Below are 21,392 nucleotides of genomic sequence, written 5' to 3'. Positions count from 1 at the left end.
TTTCGTATCTCCCTCTAAAGCCCCCTACAATATTTTGGTGAATTATGGTAGCTTGCATTTGCTAAATGTTGTGGCAGTGTTTTTATTATAACTTTGTTATTACCTTGCTTTCCAGTCCATTCATCTATTTTTTAAAATGTCGTTAATCACCATCGGGACAGTATGTGGGGGACCAGTGTTTTTTTTTTTTAAGTCACAAACACATTCCTACCAAAATTTTAAATATCAGAACAATATCAGAAATGTATAGAGAGGAACAAAAAGGTGATATGCTTCAACAAAAAAAAAAGGATCAGAACCATGGAAGTCTGGACAGAGGCAAAGAACTGAACAAATTCTTCAGTAGGTTCAGTCAGGAACAAGCTCAGCATCCTCCTTTCCTGTCCCCAGTCAAGCAGACATTTGTTTGTTTTGTCTTCCACCTCGGCCATGGACCTTTCTGCCTTTATACGTTTGTATTCAACCAAATCGGGAGATGGTGGTGCTTCCTTTGCCTCCCCCTCCTGCCTGTCTGTTTGCAGAAGTCAAATGAAGAGACAGCTGGAGAGAGTGAAACTATGGGACACTGCAGCACCTCTCCGGCGCTAGCCTGGCCCAGCGGAAGATGCCTTGCTTTGTTTCGGTACCAAAGAAAATCCACCCAGACTGTTATGTCAGAAACTCCAGAAGACACAAGTGAAGGCCTCAGCAATGACAAACGGATCACAGTTTGTGAGACTGAAGGATCAGGTGTCCAACCACTTGGTCAACAGTACAGGAGCACCACAGTGCACTCTGCCCCAACCATCCTATCTCAGACTGTTCACCTCAGACTTCCAGAACAAGACACAGTCCCGACATTTGCAAACATCCTGAGATGCTGCTGTTGCCTTCAGTTGCTATAAAGCTGCAAAATATATCAAATGAAATCTAAAAGAAAAATTTGTCATCTTGAAATTGGGCTTCAATCTCTTTAAGAAGCTCCTGCTTTTTCCTACACTCTAGAAAAAGTTATGACATATAAAGCTCAAAATCAGTTTTACATAAAACCCCACTTTTTAAAAAAAGGTTCAAGAAGACTTTACAATTCTTTGCAATTTTTTCCTTGGCTTCGTGGCTCAAAGTAGTAAGCTAGCATAAAAATCAGGATATGATTTCTTAACCAAAATATTAAATAACAATTTTAGTAATTCACTAATTTAAACACATGAAGGACAGGATCATTGCAAACAGCTAGTAACAACAATAACAAGGTTCTATCACTTTTAAATCCCATGTAATGATTTCTTCTTGCAAGAGGAAATCATTTTAAGGCCACAGCAAGTTGTTAAACTTGTTTGCGGTTTGGTTTTGTTTTTCTGAACTGCGTCTGAACACAAATGAAAAATGTTAAGACTCAGTCGGTCAAATTACTCATTTCTAATAAATGTTTTACTGAGCTTTCAGCGCGAATGCACACAGTTTTTCTTTTAATTTCTTTTGATTAAAAGAATTTAGACATTTAGAACCCGGGGCAAATGTCTTCGTCTTTAGATCCTGAATGAATAGTTTGCAAACTAAATTTAAGATGTTCTGAATCACCATGAAATGAGGGAAAATATGTATCGTAAGGGAATTGAATGGGGGAAAAAAGTTTTAAATAGTGAAACCAACATTGATAAGAAAACTTCCTTCAAATAACAAATATTTTCAATCCTTGGGTTTTGTATTTGATCAGATGTCAATACGCTAGCTGACCACACTGCACGTATTCAACAAAACGTGAACTAATTCTGAAGATAATACGATTGTTTTTTCTTCCTCATCAAACTGTTGTAATTAGTTCTAATTTTGGCCACCTGGTGACTGTGTTTCTTTAAACTATTATTTTACGGTGTCAGTTGATGACAAACTTTAATGTTGACAGGGCAAATACCCAAGTTGCAAATTCTCTTCGAGACACTTTGATCTCGTTGGAGAATTTCTAAAATAGCATAATCCACACAGCCTCTTCAAAAACACCAACAAACACAGCCTCGCATTCCATTTTCTGACCCTTGAGGGCAGCAGAAGGCCAAGGGGACACGATGAGGGGGTGGTGTGTTGGGATTTAGCCCTAAAGAAAACGGACATGAGTCTCTTCTTGGAAATACAAGAGAAAGAATCTGGAGCATTAATACAGTCCATAGAGATTTCTCTGCAGATCATGGCGGATTAGTGTGGGCGCTCCTAATTTTGCATGTGTGGGGCTATGTTTCCTTTCAAGGGGCTCGGGTAGAACGCTCACAGAGAGGGGTCGTAGTGGCCCCCGAGGGAGCTTTGAGTGAGACCGTGCAAAGTTTCATGGAGACACCCACACACACACACCCCCACACACGCATAGATGAAGCCCTTCCACATCCATTTTATCCAGTTCTCTCCAGGCTCTCTTGCAGATAAGCTTAATGAGCCTCACGAGGTGCTGAAAAGGCTTTGCCGTCTGGGGTCAAAAGTCAGAATACTCTTGTGCATAACTAAAAGAGTCTCTTAGGGGTCATGCAATGTTTATGTGGAAATCCCACCTTAAGTGCGATCATTTATGCATCGCTTTGGCCTGGTGGGGGAAACTTGTTGATGGGCTTGAATCCTCGTGTTCATTCCAGATGTTATGTGGAAGTTGGCTGCAGAGCTTCATATGTCAGCAGAGCTTTTTCTTTTCTCTGGATGTGTGGGGGCGGGAGGGTTTAAGCCATATTTCCGTCATAGCTGCTCAAATTATTTTATATTTATCTTATTTTTTTTAAGCCACAATAATGAGAAATAGAATTAAACTGGAAAATAGCAAAATGAGATACTGCTATGCTATGTTTCTATAATGAATGTGATATATGATGTTCTTTTTTTTGTGGCATAATGATTTTCTTGCTGCATATTTATGGCTCCAGGGTATATTTTCTGAAAGCTAAGCCTTTAAACTTGGCAGCAGAGATGATGTAAGTAGAACAGCACAATAACTTGCGAAGCAGTGTGTTCACATCCACTTTTTGTTTTACATTTTGCCATATGACAAAGATAAACTTCAATGTATTTTGTTGGTGTTTTATAAGTTGGACCAACACAGAATAGACCATGACGTTAAGTGGAAGGAAGATTTTATACAGCTTTTTGTTTGCGTTTACAAATAAAACCTTTTCACATTGCTTTTATGTATGTGAAGAGAAAATGAGCAACTGGCTGGGGAAGGTTGTACAGAACTATTCTTTTGTGAAAATTCCATTTTGGCTTGCAAAAAGGTCATCTTCAGAATGTAGTTTTGTTAGATTGACTGTAAAATTAAAATTGTGTTGCCTTGCAAAATCTCCATAAGAGCTGGAGTGTTCTATGTTTTGTCAACTTACAGTGGCAAATCTGTGAGGTTTTATTTGATTAATTGAAATGCTGTAATAAAGTCATTATAATTGCCCGCTGTTAGTGTAACTCAACAAATTGGCACACAAACATTTACAATTATCCAGGGGGTTGGTGCGCCCCATAAACAGTATGTTCTGCAAAGGGTCCAGACCAAAATAGAGACATGAGTGGAAAGCAGTGGCCTCTCTGTCAATATCATTCACAATGAGCAAATACTTTTTCTGTGACTTCAGCTGTACAGACTCCATTGTGAAGCTTCTTCTAATTGTATCATTTCAGTTTATTTGGCCATAATCGGAGCTAAACAGAACCGCAAAGGCCAAATGTCTTGTAAGGAGACCTACTCAAATGTGTCTCTTCCCGATAAACAGCCGACATGTCCCAGTGTTATGTAAATTGCGTTTGGAAAGATTTAGGCTGACTTTGGCTTATAAGCAGACTAGAAAAAAAATGGTCTGTTTACTTGTTGCCTCATTTAGAGGGTTTAACTGTGCGAGACATTATTGGCAGAACTTCATACTCTCAGACTGCTGCTGCATGCAAAGGAAGTTATTACTTATGGGGGTTTTAAATACTGAGACCCACTGATACGTCAAGCATTGTGATGGAGCCAACTGTGAAGACAGGAAGCATCCAGGAAATCCAAGCCTTATCAATAATACAGGTCTGTCAACAAATGTAATAAGATAGTGTACTCTGGGGAGGTCCAATGCTTTGATTTACAATCTTTGGTATGACAAGCTGCAGGACTCAGTGAGGCATATAGAATAAAAAAAATAAAATAGGAAAGAAGGAGGAAAAGGAGAAGGAAATTGTCCTCTTCAAGGGAACTTGAAACGTTATGTCAGTTGACACACATGAAAGAGTTCAACTGAAGGGCACAGATACACGACAGACCACCGGACTTTAGTCATGGGTAGTTTTACCTGAAGTACTGCTGCCTCTTATTATGACAGGTCTGAAAAGTATCACAAGAAAACAGACCTTAAAATAGCTACCAAAAGGACAATGCCAATCATCATATGTCCTCCAAGACGGTTCCCATCTATGAAAGACTTTCTGAGATCTTACCTTCTGCAGCCATTGAGTGTTATTCTCCATGGCGCTCTCCAGAGTCTCCAACTTTTGCTGCTGCCACGAAGGCCTTTCCTCTTCTGCTAAACTGTCCTTGGAACGACTTTTGTCCGGCTCGGTCTCGGGTGGCGAGTCTCTCTGCAGCGTGTTTGTCACCTGGAAATCCTTTAGGGGCTTGCATTGCTCAACCTCTGGGAGAATGAAAGTGTAGGTGCAAGGGCCGTGCTGCACGCGGTGCTGCTGACGCTGGGAGGCGATCCCTGTGGCCAGCAGGTAGGCCAGGTAGATGAGAGTAAGAGAGAGGAGGTGGCCCATGTTGCAGCGAGAGGGGGGAACAGAGAAGCAGGGAGGGGGGTGGGAGGAAAGGAGCCTTCACCACCTATTTAGGGTGGCTGAGTTAGGTTTCCCTTCCGTGTGTTCTTTTAGTGAAATTTCCTTCTGTGCTTCTGTAGAATCAAGTCTTCTGCTTTACTTTCTTCTGGTTTCAACTCCTGTTTCTCCAGTCTGGTTTAAAACTTTCACTTCTCCTTATCTGGCCAGTCCTACTGTTTGCGTTTGCATCCAGAGTCTTCTTGGGGTAAGTTTATCCTCCTGCTGTTTTGTGTGAAAGCAGACAGAGAACATACACACACAGGAAACAGAGGTTTGCGTCGTATAGTAGCTCCAACGCTCAGCCCAGCACATGTAGCTCTGGCCGGAAAGCCAAGAGCAAACGCCAAACATTTATCACTCTTCTAAAAAGTTGCTTGCCTCCAGAGATGTCCTTTGAAGCCGCTGGAGTCCAGGCACTGGTCTTGGAGGAGACGAAAGAGCAGAGGTAATGTGGTGAGTGGCCTGCTTTGGGATGTTGGTTGTAGTGGTAAAGCCCTTAAAGAGCAGAAAGGGAATAAAGGAGAGAGAGGCGTGCGTCTCTACATGCATATAACCACACACACGCACACACACCCCTCCACACACAACGCCTTTGCTCATAATCACCCAGCCACCCATCCCTCTTTTGCTTTCTCCCTCCCTTTTACGGTACTCCTGTTTGGGGGGTTAGAAGAGGAAGCTGCAAAAATACACTCGGCTCACCACAAGAGGAAGAAAAAAAAAGTGGGAAGTTTCTGTGAAATCTTTTTCCTCCCTCTCGGTCTCTACCACACATTTTATTCTGTCTTTCTGCCTTTGTGTCCTCTCTAAAACTCTGGTTTAATTCAGTGGCAAGGACATTCTTAGTCACATTTCATTAGGATCTGATACGAGGTTCATGATGAATGCACTCGGTGTAAGGGTGCCCATTTTGTGGAATCTGAGGTGTTTTAGTGAACATTCTGGGTGGTTAAAGGAAAACAGACCAATAACATTTTTATAGTCTCCAAATGCGAGGAGTGTTTTGCCGTCTGCTGTTAACCAAACTGATGGAAGTTTTCTCTCAACCAATCTCAGAAACGTGTTGTCATTCAGAATGTATTTGGAAGATGATCTCCAGTAATGATGCTACTGCTGTTTATTTTTTTCATTTTAGCTCATTCTTTAAAAGGGAAGAAAAACTTTGGGTCATATTTTAGGTCAGTCTGTGTTCAACTCGAGATATGTTTCAACTTATTCTGACAATTGTGGCCACACTGGCTTTGATTTTTTTTTTATTAGCTGCTTGGCTGTGCAGTGAGAAAAGCATGCTCATCCTTGCTAAAACAAATGTATAATGTAATGACACTCAGCATAAGGTGTAGGTTGTTCTGACACTATCCGTTCCTCTTTTTCCATGCATTGATAAATAACTGTTTTAATTTGCAAGGTCAGGTCTAAAGCATAAATTAAAATGTTGCCTTTTTGCAACATGTTTTTTTGTAAAACCAGTGTTTGTTTTAAATAATGTTACTGGCTTCCCTACCTGAGTTACATCATATCTTCAACTTCAAAACAAAACCGAATTCAGATTTATTCATTTCTGAAGGCAGACATTCTTCCCAACATTTGTCTTTCAGGGCATTTACCACATCCACCAAAGACACCTGATATGCCAGAATGAGTAGCCATGGGAACATCTGATGTGTGGGGCAATCGAGTTGAAAAAAGGAGCCTTTTTTGCTTGGCTCCACAAGCAGCTGACAGGTAAGAGATCAAAAGTACCATGGTTACTATAATTGCAGAATAAAAAAAATTGCATATGAAGACTATTCAGTTTGTCAAAAAGGGAAGCAGAGTTCAAAGCAGACTATTTTTGTTTTGGGTGGGGAACTGCAGACGGAGGTGAAGAAAACTGTCAAGTGTTTGAAAATAATCGCCATTAGGTTGTTCCTAATATGATCACTACCAGTAAGGAGGTAGATTGCCTTACTGTGTTCTAACTATCAGGGGATCACTCTTGGTTCTCAGCCTTCCTAGGAAAGGACACGCAAATGTGCAAGTGAGAAGACTCAGTCCAACTTTGAGAGTGGTAGCCTGGCAATGGCCCTGGTTGTGTAAGATTTGGGCAGTCAACACAATCCGTGTTCTCCCGTAGTTTTCAAAATGCCTGTGGGGATTACTGTTTAGTCCTCATCTTTTGTGTATCTGGAGACTACTCACAATTTTGTTCCTGACAATCTTTCCGGGTATGGCTGCTGGACTGTGTGTTGGGAGAAGAGTATCTGAGCTGGAAACTGTAAGGTCTAAACTTGACTCTTTGTGAGGAACGTGGTTTCATTGATGTTTTCATGTCATAACCTTCAGCTCACACCAAAGGCACTCACAGCTAAGTTCAAGGCTGACATCAGATCCACCATAGCTTAGACTACAATTCTCAAACTAAGGCCCTGTACTCACGGAGATGAACATGGTAATTTTTTGTAAAAGATTAAGGAAAAATATGCATCCCCACGACAAGATGCAGCAGAACAACAAAAAAATGTTGCTGTAGTAGGTACGCCGTTCCAGTTGGTGGCAAGACGCAGCTTGAATTGCCAACAGGGAAACATGAAACCAGCGTTCTCAAATTTATGCACTCTGGAACCTGGTTTCAAAAGTGATTGTTTCTGGTATCTCAAGATGCCAAATCCATGTGGACACGCATACTAAATGACAAAAAGACTTTTACAGATGTACCTCAAATCATCCACGCTGAAGTGGCCTAAGATTGTCTTACACTGTTTCAAGTATATGTCAGATGTCATTCTATCTATTATTTCATCTCTCATCTTTGACATCACATGTCAATCATAACTAAGAATAAGAATCTTGATACTAATGGCCAAAATAAACTTTATCTGAAAATAAGTGAGCACAGAGTAAAATACTGCCATCATAATTTTTCCGTTTATAGTGTTACTGAAAACGCAGTATACCATGTGTTGAATTGTTCATTGCCAAACTAATCACTTGAAGCTTTGGCCCAAACATTCAAGTTTGGTTACATGAGACCATAACACATTCTGCCACAAGGTTTTGATAGATTTCCACCTGGCTTGGATGTTTTCTTTACAAGAAAAAGGTTCCGTCTCACAACGCTTTTCCTTAGTCCAGGCATGCAGAGAGTACACCACATTATCACATGCTGAACACAAGTAGTAGCTTCTGGAAAGTATTGCAGCTCCCTCAGTGTTGCTGTGAGTCTCTTGGAAGCCTCCGTCTCAAGATTCAGTCTCGCCCAGCTTTTCTTATGTCCCTGTTTGGTAATTTTCCAATTACGGGTTACTTACTTCACAATGCCATGATGTATATAGTGATGTGGACATTTTTTGATCATTTTACCCTATGTGCAAACTCTGGTCTAAAGGATGTACATGAGCAAATATCAGGAGAACTGTACTGTACTCACAAGTCAAAACTTTATTTACAGTTACTTAGATTCAATTTAACGCGTGGTGAAATCAAATTAGAAAGTGCCTCAAGAAAACATTCAGGATGTGCACATTCATGAAACTTTTTCTTTTTGCTGCTTTTTAACTTAAAACATTATAAAGCACAGCATTTTCAGTTTTTTTAAAAAACTTTGGGCATTTACAACAAAGTCTGTTGGTTAGCAAATCCTCGCAGAAGATGACGCAGGCGGACACGGTTTTAGTTAATTTGTGTTGATTTTTACAAGCAGTTCTAAAAAAAAAGTTTTACATCTGTTTCTGTATAGCTTGTTTAAAAACAACAACAACAAAAAACATTTTTAGCCTGCAGCTGAATCTTTGATTTAAGAATTATGAAAATTTGAGTCTGTAGTGTGTGGTTATGTACCCTCAATATTAGATTAAACAAACAAACAATAAAACTGAAAGACCCAAATTTTCGTACATATACAGCCAACAAGCTACGAGAAAGTGCACTTTTTATTAATCATAACTGGCAGATGCATTTTTAATAATAAAATTTCATATTGGACTTTTCACACATCTTCACTAGGAATGTTAATAAAAGTAGAGAACGCTGCGGTCCTAAGAATTGGAAAAAAACACACACACACAAAAAAAACACTTTGCAGCCAAGATGTGAAACGAAGCAAGGAAGGCCAGTTGGGTCCTGATTCTACTTGTGCTGAATGCTGTGGGCATTCACACTATTCAGATCCTGTTTCTCTTTATACTTTATTAGTTTTCCATAAACTTTTTGATTCGCTACGCTTTCTACAATTTTTCTGCCCTTTCAACTATTTAACTTTTACAATGTTCTGCTCATTTAGGAACATGGTGGATATGACTTTTGGCACTGATATACTCAATAATTTGTGAAATATGAATCGTTTTTTTTATGCATATTGGAATGAATAGAAAACACCAATAATTCCGCTAAATTCTGGAAAATATGTAACGCTCTTTCACAGCTTAGTACTTCCACATATTTTAGGTTAGAATGCTGTTTCTAGACACTCAGCCTTCATACAGTTTTCACCAGCTATTGTTGTGTCAACCCTCCAGACCACTCAAGTATTTTGGTTGAAGCCTTTTCTGCATTGCCAAAACGAGATCCAAATACGGATAAGCAGTAATCAATGTCTATGCTCCGTAGAATTCCCCCAATCAGGGACGTAAAAACTTCCGGAAAACTACAAAGATTCTGAAAAGCGGAATTCCTTTAAAACGAGCCTAAAACCCATTAGTTTAGAGCTGCCTTTGATTGGTAACAGATGCAATATCAAAACGAATAGTTTTTCCAACCTGTCATTGTTTTCTCTCACTTTGGCACTGTGATGCAATATTTTTTGCTTGCTTTATTTTCCTTTTAATCATGTAAAACAATCACCAGGACCTAATGTCCTGCATGGTTTAGGTGTGTTCCCACTGCAGCACACCTAGTTCAAATGACTGCATTGCCTCCACAGCATGTCTCCCAAGTGCTGGAGAATTCTGCTCATCACTGATTCATTTAATCTGAGTGAGCAGCAAAAGGGAAACATCTATAATATATAGGACAGTAGGCCAGGGTTCGGTACCTTCAATGTAAAGCCCCGTGAATTGCCTTGGTGCAGAAAAGAAAGGTTAAAACAGTGCTATATAAATAAAATAGCTTTGCCTTGTGCTACAAAATGAAAATATAACAAATTCTTAGTTTGGTCAAACATTGCGATTTACTGCCTTCAACTGGTGTTTATGAAATATAGATGCAAGAAATAAACATATTGAGCTGTTTTAGCTTACTATTGACATTTCCCCTAAACTTGGAACCAAACTTTTCTCTGGCTACCCTCTGAGTTCATTCCACCCACTCTGACTCTGTCCATTTCTGCAAATTACACAAATATTCATATTGAGGGTATTTTCTAAGGCATAGTAAACACCCACTCAACCTCATCTCCAGCTGTGCTATAAATGTTTAAACATGCAATTCAGTGCAGGCCGCTACCCTGATTTTGCTGTAAATGGGCAGACACATGGCAGAGCACTAACCTCCTTTTCAGTCGATGTCAATGAACAGTTTCATTCAAAAACTTGTGTAACAATGAGCAAGTATGAATTACTAACAGAAAAAAAAGGAAGTGGCTCCAGCACACATCCAACACGAATGCTGATTGTTTGCTTTCAACGTCAGCCGCTTCTTTCTTCCTTTTGCGTTTTCCTGGAGCAGTTTCAGTGGAAAAAGCCTTAATGTTGCATATGCTTTTTCATGCACTCCTAACCCAACATCCCCCAAACATGATGAGCATTCCACACTGCCACTGTTGTGTGGACAGCCTGAAAACCCAGTGTGTGGCCATATCACTCTGCATACCAATGATTAAGCTCTTCATAAGTTGTTCACGTCGACGTTTGTCCATCCCGGCCCCACGAGAGCCAGATCCACCGTACCCACCTTTCAGATACGGACTGATTGCTTTTCATGAAGAAATCGACTTCTTTTTCTTATTTTTTCTTTATTTTCTTTATTATTTTTTTTTGCATAGATGATCAGTGCCGATTTCACACAGCGGGGCTGTCAGTGTGTGACGGTCTCCTCTGGAAAAATAGCGAAAACAAATTCTGTTTCGCTTCACCTTCAAACCGCTGGAGGAGTTTCGTTTTAGTCTGTGGAGATTCTCCTTCTGCGCACTGGCGGGGTATCAAATTGACTTGTGCGCTGATTAAATTAAAATGATGTCCCACTACTGTTCGTGAGATCCCCCCACAGTTTCTCTTCTTGCCACGGACAATAATCGGATGTCATTTTGTCATCTGATCCGCAGAAAACAAAGAAATAAAAAGAAGAAGAAAAGATATTTGTAGTTCAAAACTGTTTTTCCACTGAGGTGATTTATGCATGAACACAAGCATGCAGCTGTTTTTATGTGTGAAACATTCTAATACATGAGTGAACATGGCTAGCGCACTGGTTAATAAGGCACAACCTGGTAATGATCTCGTGCAAAACACATCAGCACTGCGTTGTCCAAAGGCTGAGTGGTGAGAGCTGTTCCCCTTGTGGCCTCTGTCTGGAAAATAACACATTCACATTTTATGGGGCTTAAGTTTGTATTTAAATCAAGACCAGCAAAAACGATGGGATTAGATCTTTTCTGGCAACGTATGACACGAAGAAAAACAAGCCAAGAGGCTATTAAAGTAAGTCACTGTCTATACGGTTATTTATGGAGGTGACCTAAACAATCAAATGACCCATGTTGGTCCACATGTAAGCTGTGACTGTTTCCAAATAAATATTTGATTTTAACAGCCTGCTTTCAATTGTGCAACAGGAATACGGGTTACAGTGGAGCGTGGCTGTTGGTGTTTGCTGAGAAAGGGCTGGAGTTGTTTTCGGGACTCTTTCACGGAGTTAAGTGTCCGCTCATAAACTGCAGCACTTTCTGATCAGACATGGATGTTAAAGCTGATTGTCAGACTTTTCCTGGAAAACAACAAGACTCACTTCAGGCATGCTTTGTCAACTACAGAACGAGTCATGCTCGGTTTTACTCTTTGTTTTAGTATTTAGCTGTTAGTTCTGGCTGAATAACAATAAATCTATTCTACAAAACACAGGCTGTCACGATCCCGTGCCTTTAGTGATATCACATAAGGAATAAGGCAGCTGCCCTCGTTTTTTGTCTTTATTTCTGTATTTTTCGTCGAATCCTCCTTCAAATACATTTACTTGACACATGTTTGAGCTGCATGTAAGAACATGGAGCACGGAAGCAGTTTAAGGTAAATCTGATTTGGATGTTCAGTTTTCATTAGCACCAACCTTCAGTGACTATTTTTCAGTGAAACTGCTAGAAAAATCATAAAGTGTGCTTAATGCATTCTAGTAAAAGAATATTTGAACCAGTATTTCTTGTACTTCCCTTGTGTCCCATGCTTCTTCGACTGAAATGATCGCCAGGGCGACAGACTTGCGCTGAACCCAGTCCTAACAGCCCCAGTCAGTACCATGGGGAAAAAGTCAGAGTAAAGTAGCACAGTCCTTACAATGTGCAGTGCCACCGTACTGCAAAGTCATGTAACTGCTTAGGGTGACAAAAGCATAACATGAGATTTACTAATTTCACTGTACGACAGGCAAATATGCAAGGAAACTAATTAGATGAAATCAGTCAGACATATATGTTAACAGATTCATACCCCTTAACATTTGTTAAAAGAGAATCATTGTTATTGTCACAGGCTTCAGAATTTATGTCAAAATCTCTTAAACATTCCTCATCTGCCACAATCTGCAAACTGATCTGATTCCTGTACCTTCTTGGACATCATTGCTGGGAAAAATATCTAAAAAATAAATAAATAAAAACGGACAGCGTATTTGGCTAATGTTCAGTATGCCAGTATTTTTTTTTTTTTTTTTTGAGAAACCTCCAACGACAAACCTCTGAACAGTTTTTTTTTCCAACACTAAAGCAAAGCTTATGTCTCACATTGTACACTTTCTGTGCAACAACATATATAATTTCTTGTTTCTGCGTCAGTCCAACTGGCTAGTTCTGCAGTGGCTTGAAAGTATTGATTCAACATCTCCATGTAAACCGGGATCAAAGGTTTTCTAGCAGGATCTATATTGGACCATACCAAGATGATCTGGGTGATTCACAACACTTGACAGTGCCTTTAGCAGCTTTAATGTTATACCTGATGGGCGCAGTATATCAGAAAATTTATGTCTGCTCACCACAGACGCCAGAGAGATACCTCTGTTTTCAGATGTCGTACAACATACCGTGTTTATTTTTGTGACGGTAATAGCCGTCTCCAAGATACTCATTAAGGCAGAATTACAGTTGACACGAGGCTTTATGAGATGAATTATGCTTTACAGAGAAACTGTGTCGGCCGGTATTTTTAGACTTGAGCCAGTTACTTTGGGACATGGGGAAGAATCTTATCGAGTCGTGTAAGGTACAATTGAAATGCAAACACCGCCCACTGTGCTACATGAAACAAAACGGGGTGTAAAACAGTTGCCAAGGGCCCGTATTTCATAGCTTTTTTGCAGTTAAGGCGCTCTCCCGGGGGGAATGCTAGTTGTTTAGTTTAGTGTCTCCTGTCAGACCGAGGTATTTCCCACAGCTCCCCAAAGGCTCTGAATCAATCCACCGGTTGGATATGAAGGTGACATTCAGTCTCCTGCCCTCCTCCCCTCTAGTCTGGTTCCTGGCGACTGGGTTTCTTCCATGTTACTACTGCTTGTCACCCAGAACTGTCCCCTGGGGGTGATAAAACTTGTAAAAACATCTGATCCTTCATCTTGTGTTGAATTACATTAGAAGAGAACTCATATTTGCTTTTGTTGTTTTACTATTACAAATTTAGGTGAGTATGAAAGGGTTGGTTCTGACGAACGCCATCCACAGCGGTCTTGTTATTCTAGTTGAGAGCCTCCGCCCTTGTGTTACAACCTCTTGCAAAGGGAGCCGTCACTCCATTCGGCAATCCACATCTTCCTCCTGGGCAGGGTGGACACTCTAGAGAGCGCGAACAACAGCAGCCCCAGATTTCCCCCCCCAAAAATCTGCTCCTTTTCTATCTGGGAATCAGAGTAACAAAAATGAAAAGTCCAAACATTAAGTTCATAAATGCAGTTAAATGAAGTGGAAAAAAGAACGGTGATAGTGATAGTATTCAGCCATGAAGAGCTGCATTAATTCAGCCAAAGTGAATATCATCCAACAGTTTTACTATTTTTAATTTTTTGCTGATTTTTTGGGGTCTTTTTTTAGTCATTGTATGTTTGTTTTTTTTGTCCTAATTTAGTTTCTTTGACACATACGGCGCTGCAGCAGTTAACACTCGTTACAAGAAATGTCTTAGATTTGCTGTGTATGTGTGAAACTGTCTGAGCCAACTAGCTATTTGTATGATTATCTTGTGTTTTTTGTTTGTTTGTGGTTTTTTTTTTTTCAATAGACTTCTCTCAGTGGTTGCGGGTTTTTTTACGTGCTTTGTTATGAGAAAAAAATTTTTTCTTAACCCACCTGCTGTTTTAAGAAAACGACAAATGTCACAGCCTGACAGCTGGGTGGCGGGGGTTGACAGATTGTCAGTTTCCAAAACCATACATACATACAAAAAAAACCTCGTAAAAACACACTCGGACCGCACGCATAGTAAAACACTCGTGGGGTCTAAATGATTCTGTGTCTTATGACGGCAGGCGGATTGAATGAAAACAGTTGGTCAAACACAGGTGATTTCAAGTGTACGAGAAACAGGCAACCACATAGGTGCCCATCTATTTGTTGACCACAGGAAAAGCCAAAAGAATTAAGCATTTCCTACGTTTGACAAGTTTTTGTTATAGATAAGGCTCAATAACAGCCGTGGTAATGATGTTAGCATACCTCTGCTGCCTCCCATCTCGCTTTTTCCCTCCGAGGACCAAGGCAGCCAGGCAACAGCAAGCCCCGAGGAGCTATTTCTTAAAGAAAAACAAGGTTGTGCTCTGCTAATTTCAACCACAAATAATTTGAACTTAAATGAACCGAATCTGACAAGCCAAAGAGTGAGAGAAGCCTTCCCGTTGGCCTTCGTCGGAGACGCTCAGCACAGCTAAATCAAACTCCTGTTGCGTTCACTCATTACTGGGTCGAGTTTTCTTGCGCGCGAAGGTGTTTGAAGATGACATAATCAGAAACTGTCAGGTTCAAATATAACAAAGCTCAACATTCAGGGCCGGGGACCGGAGTGAAGCTCGAACGTATAGAGAGAGAATCAGCCATGGACTCTTTTGATTGCATGCACAATGATACACATTCATTTCCATGGAGACTAAACAAATAGAGCCGGCTGGTGTCCCTCTTTGCCGATACGAGGGAGTTTTCCCTTTCATGACCTGCCCAGCCAACCAGCGAAAAGAAATTCCTGCACTGGAACGATACATCTATTATTGGTCATAAAAAGCCAACTGTACTACAAAAGTGAGAAACTATGGTTTTGTGCAATTGTTTGAGACTGAGGAAGACTGAAAAAAAAAAAAGCACGACAATGAGCACTTGCGAAATATTTCTTAAGCTTTCAGTTCAATGTAAAAGCAGATAAAGCACTGTGTTCGAGTGGTGCTCGGCATGTGAGTTCAAACCTCCTACGTAGATGATTTAACAGCTCTCATAAAAATAAAAAAAAAACTGATTTGGCATAACTGGTTTTGATTCAAATCTGTTAAAGAACTTTCATATTCTGTCTTTGATCCATATCTCTTTAGCAAAAAAAACAAGCAAAAAAACCCACTTTTCTTACTTCTTCCTTTCACAACTTAAATGTCTGTTTCTACCCATCTGTGACATATACGCTCTGCTATGTTAAAAGGAACAATACACAATACAGAGACTATTGTTTATTGCAAGCTGTTTCTTGTAAAACAGTGCAAGAAGCTGACGGTGGAATTAAATGCAGAAAAGAGCAGGTTAAGGCTGTAATATGGTGTTTTTGGTTTTTTAAAACTATGTTCGCTTTCTCTGCAGGGATGACTTTATGCAGAACGTGAACACAATTGGTTTTGATGTTTAGGAATGGGTGGGATGATAACAATAAGTGAGCTAACATTCAGGTGTCAAAGGGTCACGTCACAACAGAAATGAACCGTAAGCCAGCTGCTTCACGGAGCCGTAGCTGATGTCACCTGCTCCGCTTTCATTCGTGCAGCTTTTAGTCAGCCTGAATCCGAGGCCTCAGATTTGCCAGAGGATCGGTGAGAAAAAACGGCGTGTGTCCACGATTAGCAGGCTTCTCTGCTGTTCTGCTGAGGGGATCAAGTAATACAATGCATTTTTATGGGCAAACCACATTAAATGCAGCTGTTCTTCCTTGGCTCTTCCCACGTTGCCTTTGTTGTGGGCTGATGTTAGGAAACTCTCGTACCCAAATTCGCCAAATGTTGCAAGATTCCAAGCTAGTAAAAAACATTTTTGTAGGTAAATGTTTGCTGGCTTGTAGGCGGTTTCTGTTTACTGAATGCTGGGTGACCTCATTTGACAAGGCTGCCGAATCACAATGCGGCGCTTCGCACTGCAGGGGCGCAAGTTTAAGGATTCTTTCACGAGGCGATGTGCCTGATGAAAGTACCGGCCATGACGGTTGTAATGAGATTTCATGGCATGACATCTCACAATTATTTCTCATCAAAGTGAAGTTCATCTCGTTGCTGTCGGTCTTAGCCATTGTTGTGAGTCTCAGATCTCAGTTGAAGTGAGAAAGAAAACCACTTTATATGATAAATTTAAGAGACCCGTTCATGGGCTGGCCACTCATCCGTCTTTCCATTAACTCCATTTTTTTTGCTGAATAGTAGCATTCCCAAAGCATGATGCGGTTTGTAGCCTAAAAACATCAATGTTGATCTTTTCTGACCAGGGCTCCACTTGTTTGTGATGTTACATGATTTTTAGTTAGGAGTATCAGATTAAAACGGGGAAAAATCATAAGCTTAACTTACTTTATAGCTAGTTCTTGATTTAAAAAAAAAAAAAAAAACACCTCAGATTTTGCATTGCTTTGATTGCATGGAATCTCCTACAAAACACATTACAGGTTGTGGTTGTGACATGATAACATGCTAAAGTTTAAGAAATACAACTACTTCTGTCACTTTTAAGTATTTTAAAGTACTTTAAAAGCCTTAAGCATTCATTAAAATTTTTATTTAGTTGAATTGAATATTAGTTTCTGAAGATTTTACCCTGTTCTCTAGTATGGATGTAAAAGCAGGTATGAAAAGTCTGGTAGGCTAATAATTGGCAATGGGGAAAAATGAGAGGCATCTGCTGGCCACATTAGCAACAAAACACTGACATGTTACTCCTGTCAAGAAATAGAAAGCCACATGTTGTCGCTTGTTTTCTAAACTTCTAAAAAAAAGATGCTGTTTAAATTTAGGGTTTGTCCTTTGGCTTCACTTGAGAAAATTTGGTAGTTTTTGCCACCCGCTGTACACCAGGAGTGAAATGCACCATTAGTGTTCAGTTCCTCTTCCACTGATAATGGTATTCGCAGGAGTGTAGTTGCCGCTCAGGCGTACTACTGCCTCCAATAGGTCAGCTTCAGAAAGCTTTTCAAATCTCACATTTAGCAAACGGCTGGTGCTAATTCCCACCCCTGTTGCCAGGTCGCAAAAGTGCCGGAGCACACTTGTGGCGGCTTTGCAAAAATGACATAATTTACTCTCTGTGTTTATTTGAAAGACAAGCTCAGACTCCACAGCTTAACTTCTACATGTATTCATGTCTGCACTTACATTAGCTCTCAGAGGGAACACATGCAGTGTGACCTCTGACCTCTCCTGCAGTAGTCAGTTTCCTTTTTCCTGACACCATCACCTGGGTCCAGTTTTCCACTTTACACTCTCTCACCTGGGGGGTTGTCCTTTTTTATGTTTACAACAGATGTGGATGTGCGTATGGGCCTTTTCACATACACTGAAGACTAATTTAGGCCAGGGTCACAGTAACATGGTCAACCTTTTCAGACAACTTAAAATAGAGTTATTTGTGTCAGTGTGTCAGTGTGAGTTAACGGGTTTAGCTTTATTGCTCCTGTCCCACACACAGAGCTAAAATGAGGTTCTATAAATAGGCAGTGACATAACAGATTGCACATCTGAACAGGCTTCACTTATGCCGGTGTTTCAAATGTAGATGTCTAAGGTCTTCTAAGAGATGAGGTCTTTTTGTAGGCAAACAACTGCACAAACAGCTTAAACCAATATGGCTGTTTTACAGTCTGCCCTTAAGCTAGTGCATACATTGCTTAACAAATAGGAGAAGATCTTACTTGAGGAATTGCAGTGACTATGAAGATTCATTTAATTTAATTAGTGGTGGAACAATGGGGCTGTAAAAAAAAACACAACTAATTCACTGGAAATATGATACATTTCAAAGATCTTACATGTATTTTGGTTGTAGTCAATGAGCAAATTTATAAGAAGTACCACAATAGTATAATATTTTGCTCTGTCACAAAGTTTGGATGGAGTTTGGATATTCTTCACATACATGAAAGAGTCCAAAATCCCCTTTGTTAAGCTAAACAGAAACTAAAAAATTTACCTTAGATGCGACTGATGCGCCCAAAATGTCTCTGTCCTGACGTGGACTGGCAGGCTGTGATGCATCATTTGTGGATGACACGTCACTAACACATTGACATTCGACTATGTAGCGACTTCCCTGCTGAGAAACCATGCAGTCAGTGTCGAGACTTTATCTTGATGGGCGCACCCTGCAGCACATCCATTTCCAAGAGAAACTGGAGTCACGGCATCATGCGAAGGAAGAGAGAGGGATATTCAGAAGTGAAAAAAATACGTGAGGTAAAATTTGAGAGAAATTTTTTTTTCTTTGAGAGAAAGAAAAAAAAAAAAGGAGTGAAAAAATGAACAAATACCAGTCACAGAAGCAACTACTGGCTGCATTTCAAAAATATTGCCGATTGCAGGCTTGATTTACAGAATTGGCAGAGCAAAAATATTCATCAAATCATAGTCAATAACAAACCTGCTCAGACACCTGTGGTTTTGTGTTCGGTTTGACTAAAACCTTAACTGTGCAAACTGTGCATTTGGGCTGACTAAATCAGGCTAAAATATAGGGCTCAGGGTTGATACCACAGTGTAATTTATACTTTAAAAAACCACGCTAGTGTCAGCTCAACCACAGAGCCTGTGGCCGTCTCCTGTACCCAGCCACTAGAGTCCCTTAGGACTCTTTGCAAACATTCTTTTGTGACCCAGATTCTTGTGTTTGACTTACTGTACACACTGTAGAGACATTTATAGCCTCAGTCAGAGGGTGGCACCAAACACACAATAGACCAAGTGTACATCAGCAGAAGAAGAAAAACTGTTATTTTCCCACTGCGGATAATTTATTTCTCAGTGATCCTTTTGAAAAATCACTTTATTTCATTTTCTTTTATTCATTTTGTCTGAGCGGAGGCTAAACGCTGTGTATTTCTGAGTGGAACACAAGCGGTTAGAGGAGCTCAAAATAGTATGAATACTTGTCTGTGAGGTGCAAACGGCTCGTGTACAAACACAAGGGGAGGCATGTCATCTTAAAACCATAAAAGTGGACTCTCTTAAGTTCTCAACATTAAAAGAGCCATGTCATTCAATGTCGGTGAGACTTCTCATCGCTACAACCTGTCTAGAGTGCCTGCGTCAGAAACCACTTTTGTGCTGAAGTAATTAAAAAGGTAATACATAAAAATAAAGACTGGTTCTACTTGCATGGTAAAATGGCTGTCATCATGGTTTAAACTCTATAACACAAGCAATCCTATTTGAGTTTGCGGTTTTGACAAACAACAAAATAGCTTGATTGGGTTTGTGGTACAGACTTAAACACTTAAGCAAATTATTAACTTTCAAATTATTATTTTTTTTGATGGAGGGCATCCTCACCTTAGTGACAGACAAATATTCTAATAATTTCATTTACATTACCAAATTATAACTTGACAGGCTCATAAAACGGTGGACGTTTTATGAGGAGGAAGGCTGTAAAGAATCCGGAGTTGCAAACCAGACACAACGAATACAAAGGTAAAGAAAGTAGACAGTCAGAAAATACATAGCATGTTCTACTAGAACTTGATAGTCATCTGGAAATGACTAGCGAGTTGCCCTGAGAACTTGTACCACTGGAGACAAGTAAATAGGCTGCAGCTGTGGCAGGGAGCTGTGATGTCATACCAGTGTTACACACTTTCAAAGACACAGGGAGTCATCGAACCAACCACAGACTGAGAATAAAAGGAGAAAGAAACAAGATGGAACACACGCTGCTTGCTTCTGTAATCATACTGACTTTAAGCAACAGTGAGTGAGAGTTTCAGGCATAATCACTAGTAGTGAAATGTCATTTACTGTATGCTGTATGTAAACATACTCTTTCAAACTATTTTGCGTCTGTGTTGTAAGCTTTAAGAAAGTGGTTCTGGCTTCCTTTCTAACACATTCCTTTGTTAGTGCCAAACTACAGCAAGATAAGTAAGGTTGTCACACAAACCTTTTACATATTGAAAAATGCATTGGTTTGACCATTGAAACTTGGAAATACTATATGCGTAGATAATGTGCAGAACAACAATTAGTTCATTTAGTTCTTTTTTTCTGCTCCATGCAGCAACTTCTAGGAACAATTTTATGTCATTCTGAAGATTATACAGCCAAACTTTTTTTATATTTCTATTTCATATTTCATGAATAGTATTATGAAACCAAACTACGGAAATTATGGAAAAAAATCATAAAATTTAGATCCAAAGCATTTCAGCTTTAGCATAGTTTCTCTGAAATAGTCTTGCGTTGTGATTAATTTGAAATGCAAACTGTAATTTTTTCATTTACCGTCATAGCTACTGAGAGATATTTTTTTTATTTGCTGTTAGTTCACTGTTTTGCTTCTTTTTTTTTTTTTTCAATAAATTTATTACCCCGACCCGACTCCTGTAAGTCACAATGAACTGGCAAAACTGCATAGAACATCTGGAGTGAAAAAGAAACTAATATGCTGATTAAAAAAATATATAAATAAATAAAACCCCTGGTGAGAGCAGCCACAAGCTTGACATTGTTCTCTTGTCTTACATGAAGAAGTGCTCCGAGACCTGAAAGCAAGGCGCTCGCAACCAGAGAGAGTTAGAAAATAAATCACATATCACTCCTTCATCATTTTTGCATTTAAATGCATCTTTTCCATCAAAGGCAGAGTAGGAGGTGGATGACTACAAATTTCCACCTCGTAGAGAGTGAGGATTTACTGCTGTGTGATTTCCACAGGCATGTGTTGAAGAGGAAAAGATGATGATCATGATCATCATCTTGTCTCTTATAATCTTTAAAGTAAAGCTGGGCCAATTCTCCAAAGAAAACACTGAGGGGGATTTTTTTATTTTTTTGCAGCGCTCCAAAACTTGGTGTGTTTGCACATACAAATAAACACTTAGCAAAACCGAATCCCATCCGTAGACGAGTACATAAACACCGATAATCTCACGATTGGACCCAAGCACATCAGACCTCCCTCCCTCAAGGACATCTTACTGAAATCCTCCACACATTATGTCCCAGTGAATTATGATTCCAGTGCTTCGTCTCTTCCCATTTGGCCA

General features: G+C 39.9%; 2 protein-coding genes across 3 annotated transcripts in view; one reads left to right on the top strand and one right to left on the bottom strand.

Moving 5' to 3' along the window:
* angpt2b (angiopoietin 2b) overlaps nucleotides 1–5,381 on the bottom strand; it is a 33,508-nt gene extending 28,127 nt beyond the window's left edge. Inside the window, exon 1 of one of the 2 annotated variants that reach the window (XM_032580188.1) lies at nucleotides 4,420–5,381. In XM_032580188.1, coding sequence (XP_032436079.1) covers nucleotides 4,420–4,737 — 318 coding nt within the window. In that variant the 5' untranslated portion in view covers nucleotides 4,738–5,381. The remainder of the gene's footprint in view (nucleotides 1–4,419) is intronic. The other variant, XM_032580186.1, reaches the window with a different exon arrangement.
* A 1,022-nt stretch (nucleotides 5,382–6,403) lies between these two features.
* Nucleotides 6,404–21,392, top strand: part of col9a2 (procollagen, type IX, alpha 2) — a 72,224-nt gene continuing 57,235 nt past the window's right edge. Inside the window, exon 1 of the mRNA XM_032580184.1 lies at nucleotides 6,404–6,519. The gene's annotated coding sequence lies outside the window, so the exon portion shown is untranslated. The remainder of the gene's footprint in view (nucleotides 6,520–21,392) is intronic.

This window comes from Xiphophorus hellerii, chromosome 13 (genome assembly GCF_003331165.1).
Source record: "Xiphophorus hellerii strain 12219 chromosome 13, Xiphophorus_hellerii-4.1, whole genome shotgun sequence".
NCBI lineage: Eukaryota > Metazoa > Chordata > Actinopteri > Cyprinodontiformes > Poeciliidae > Xiphophorus > Xiphophorus hellerii.
The sequence above is the reverse complement of the archived record's forward strand: the minus strand, read 5'-3'. Positions and strand labels throughout refer to the sequence as shown.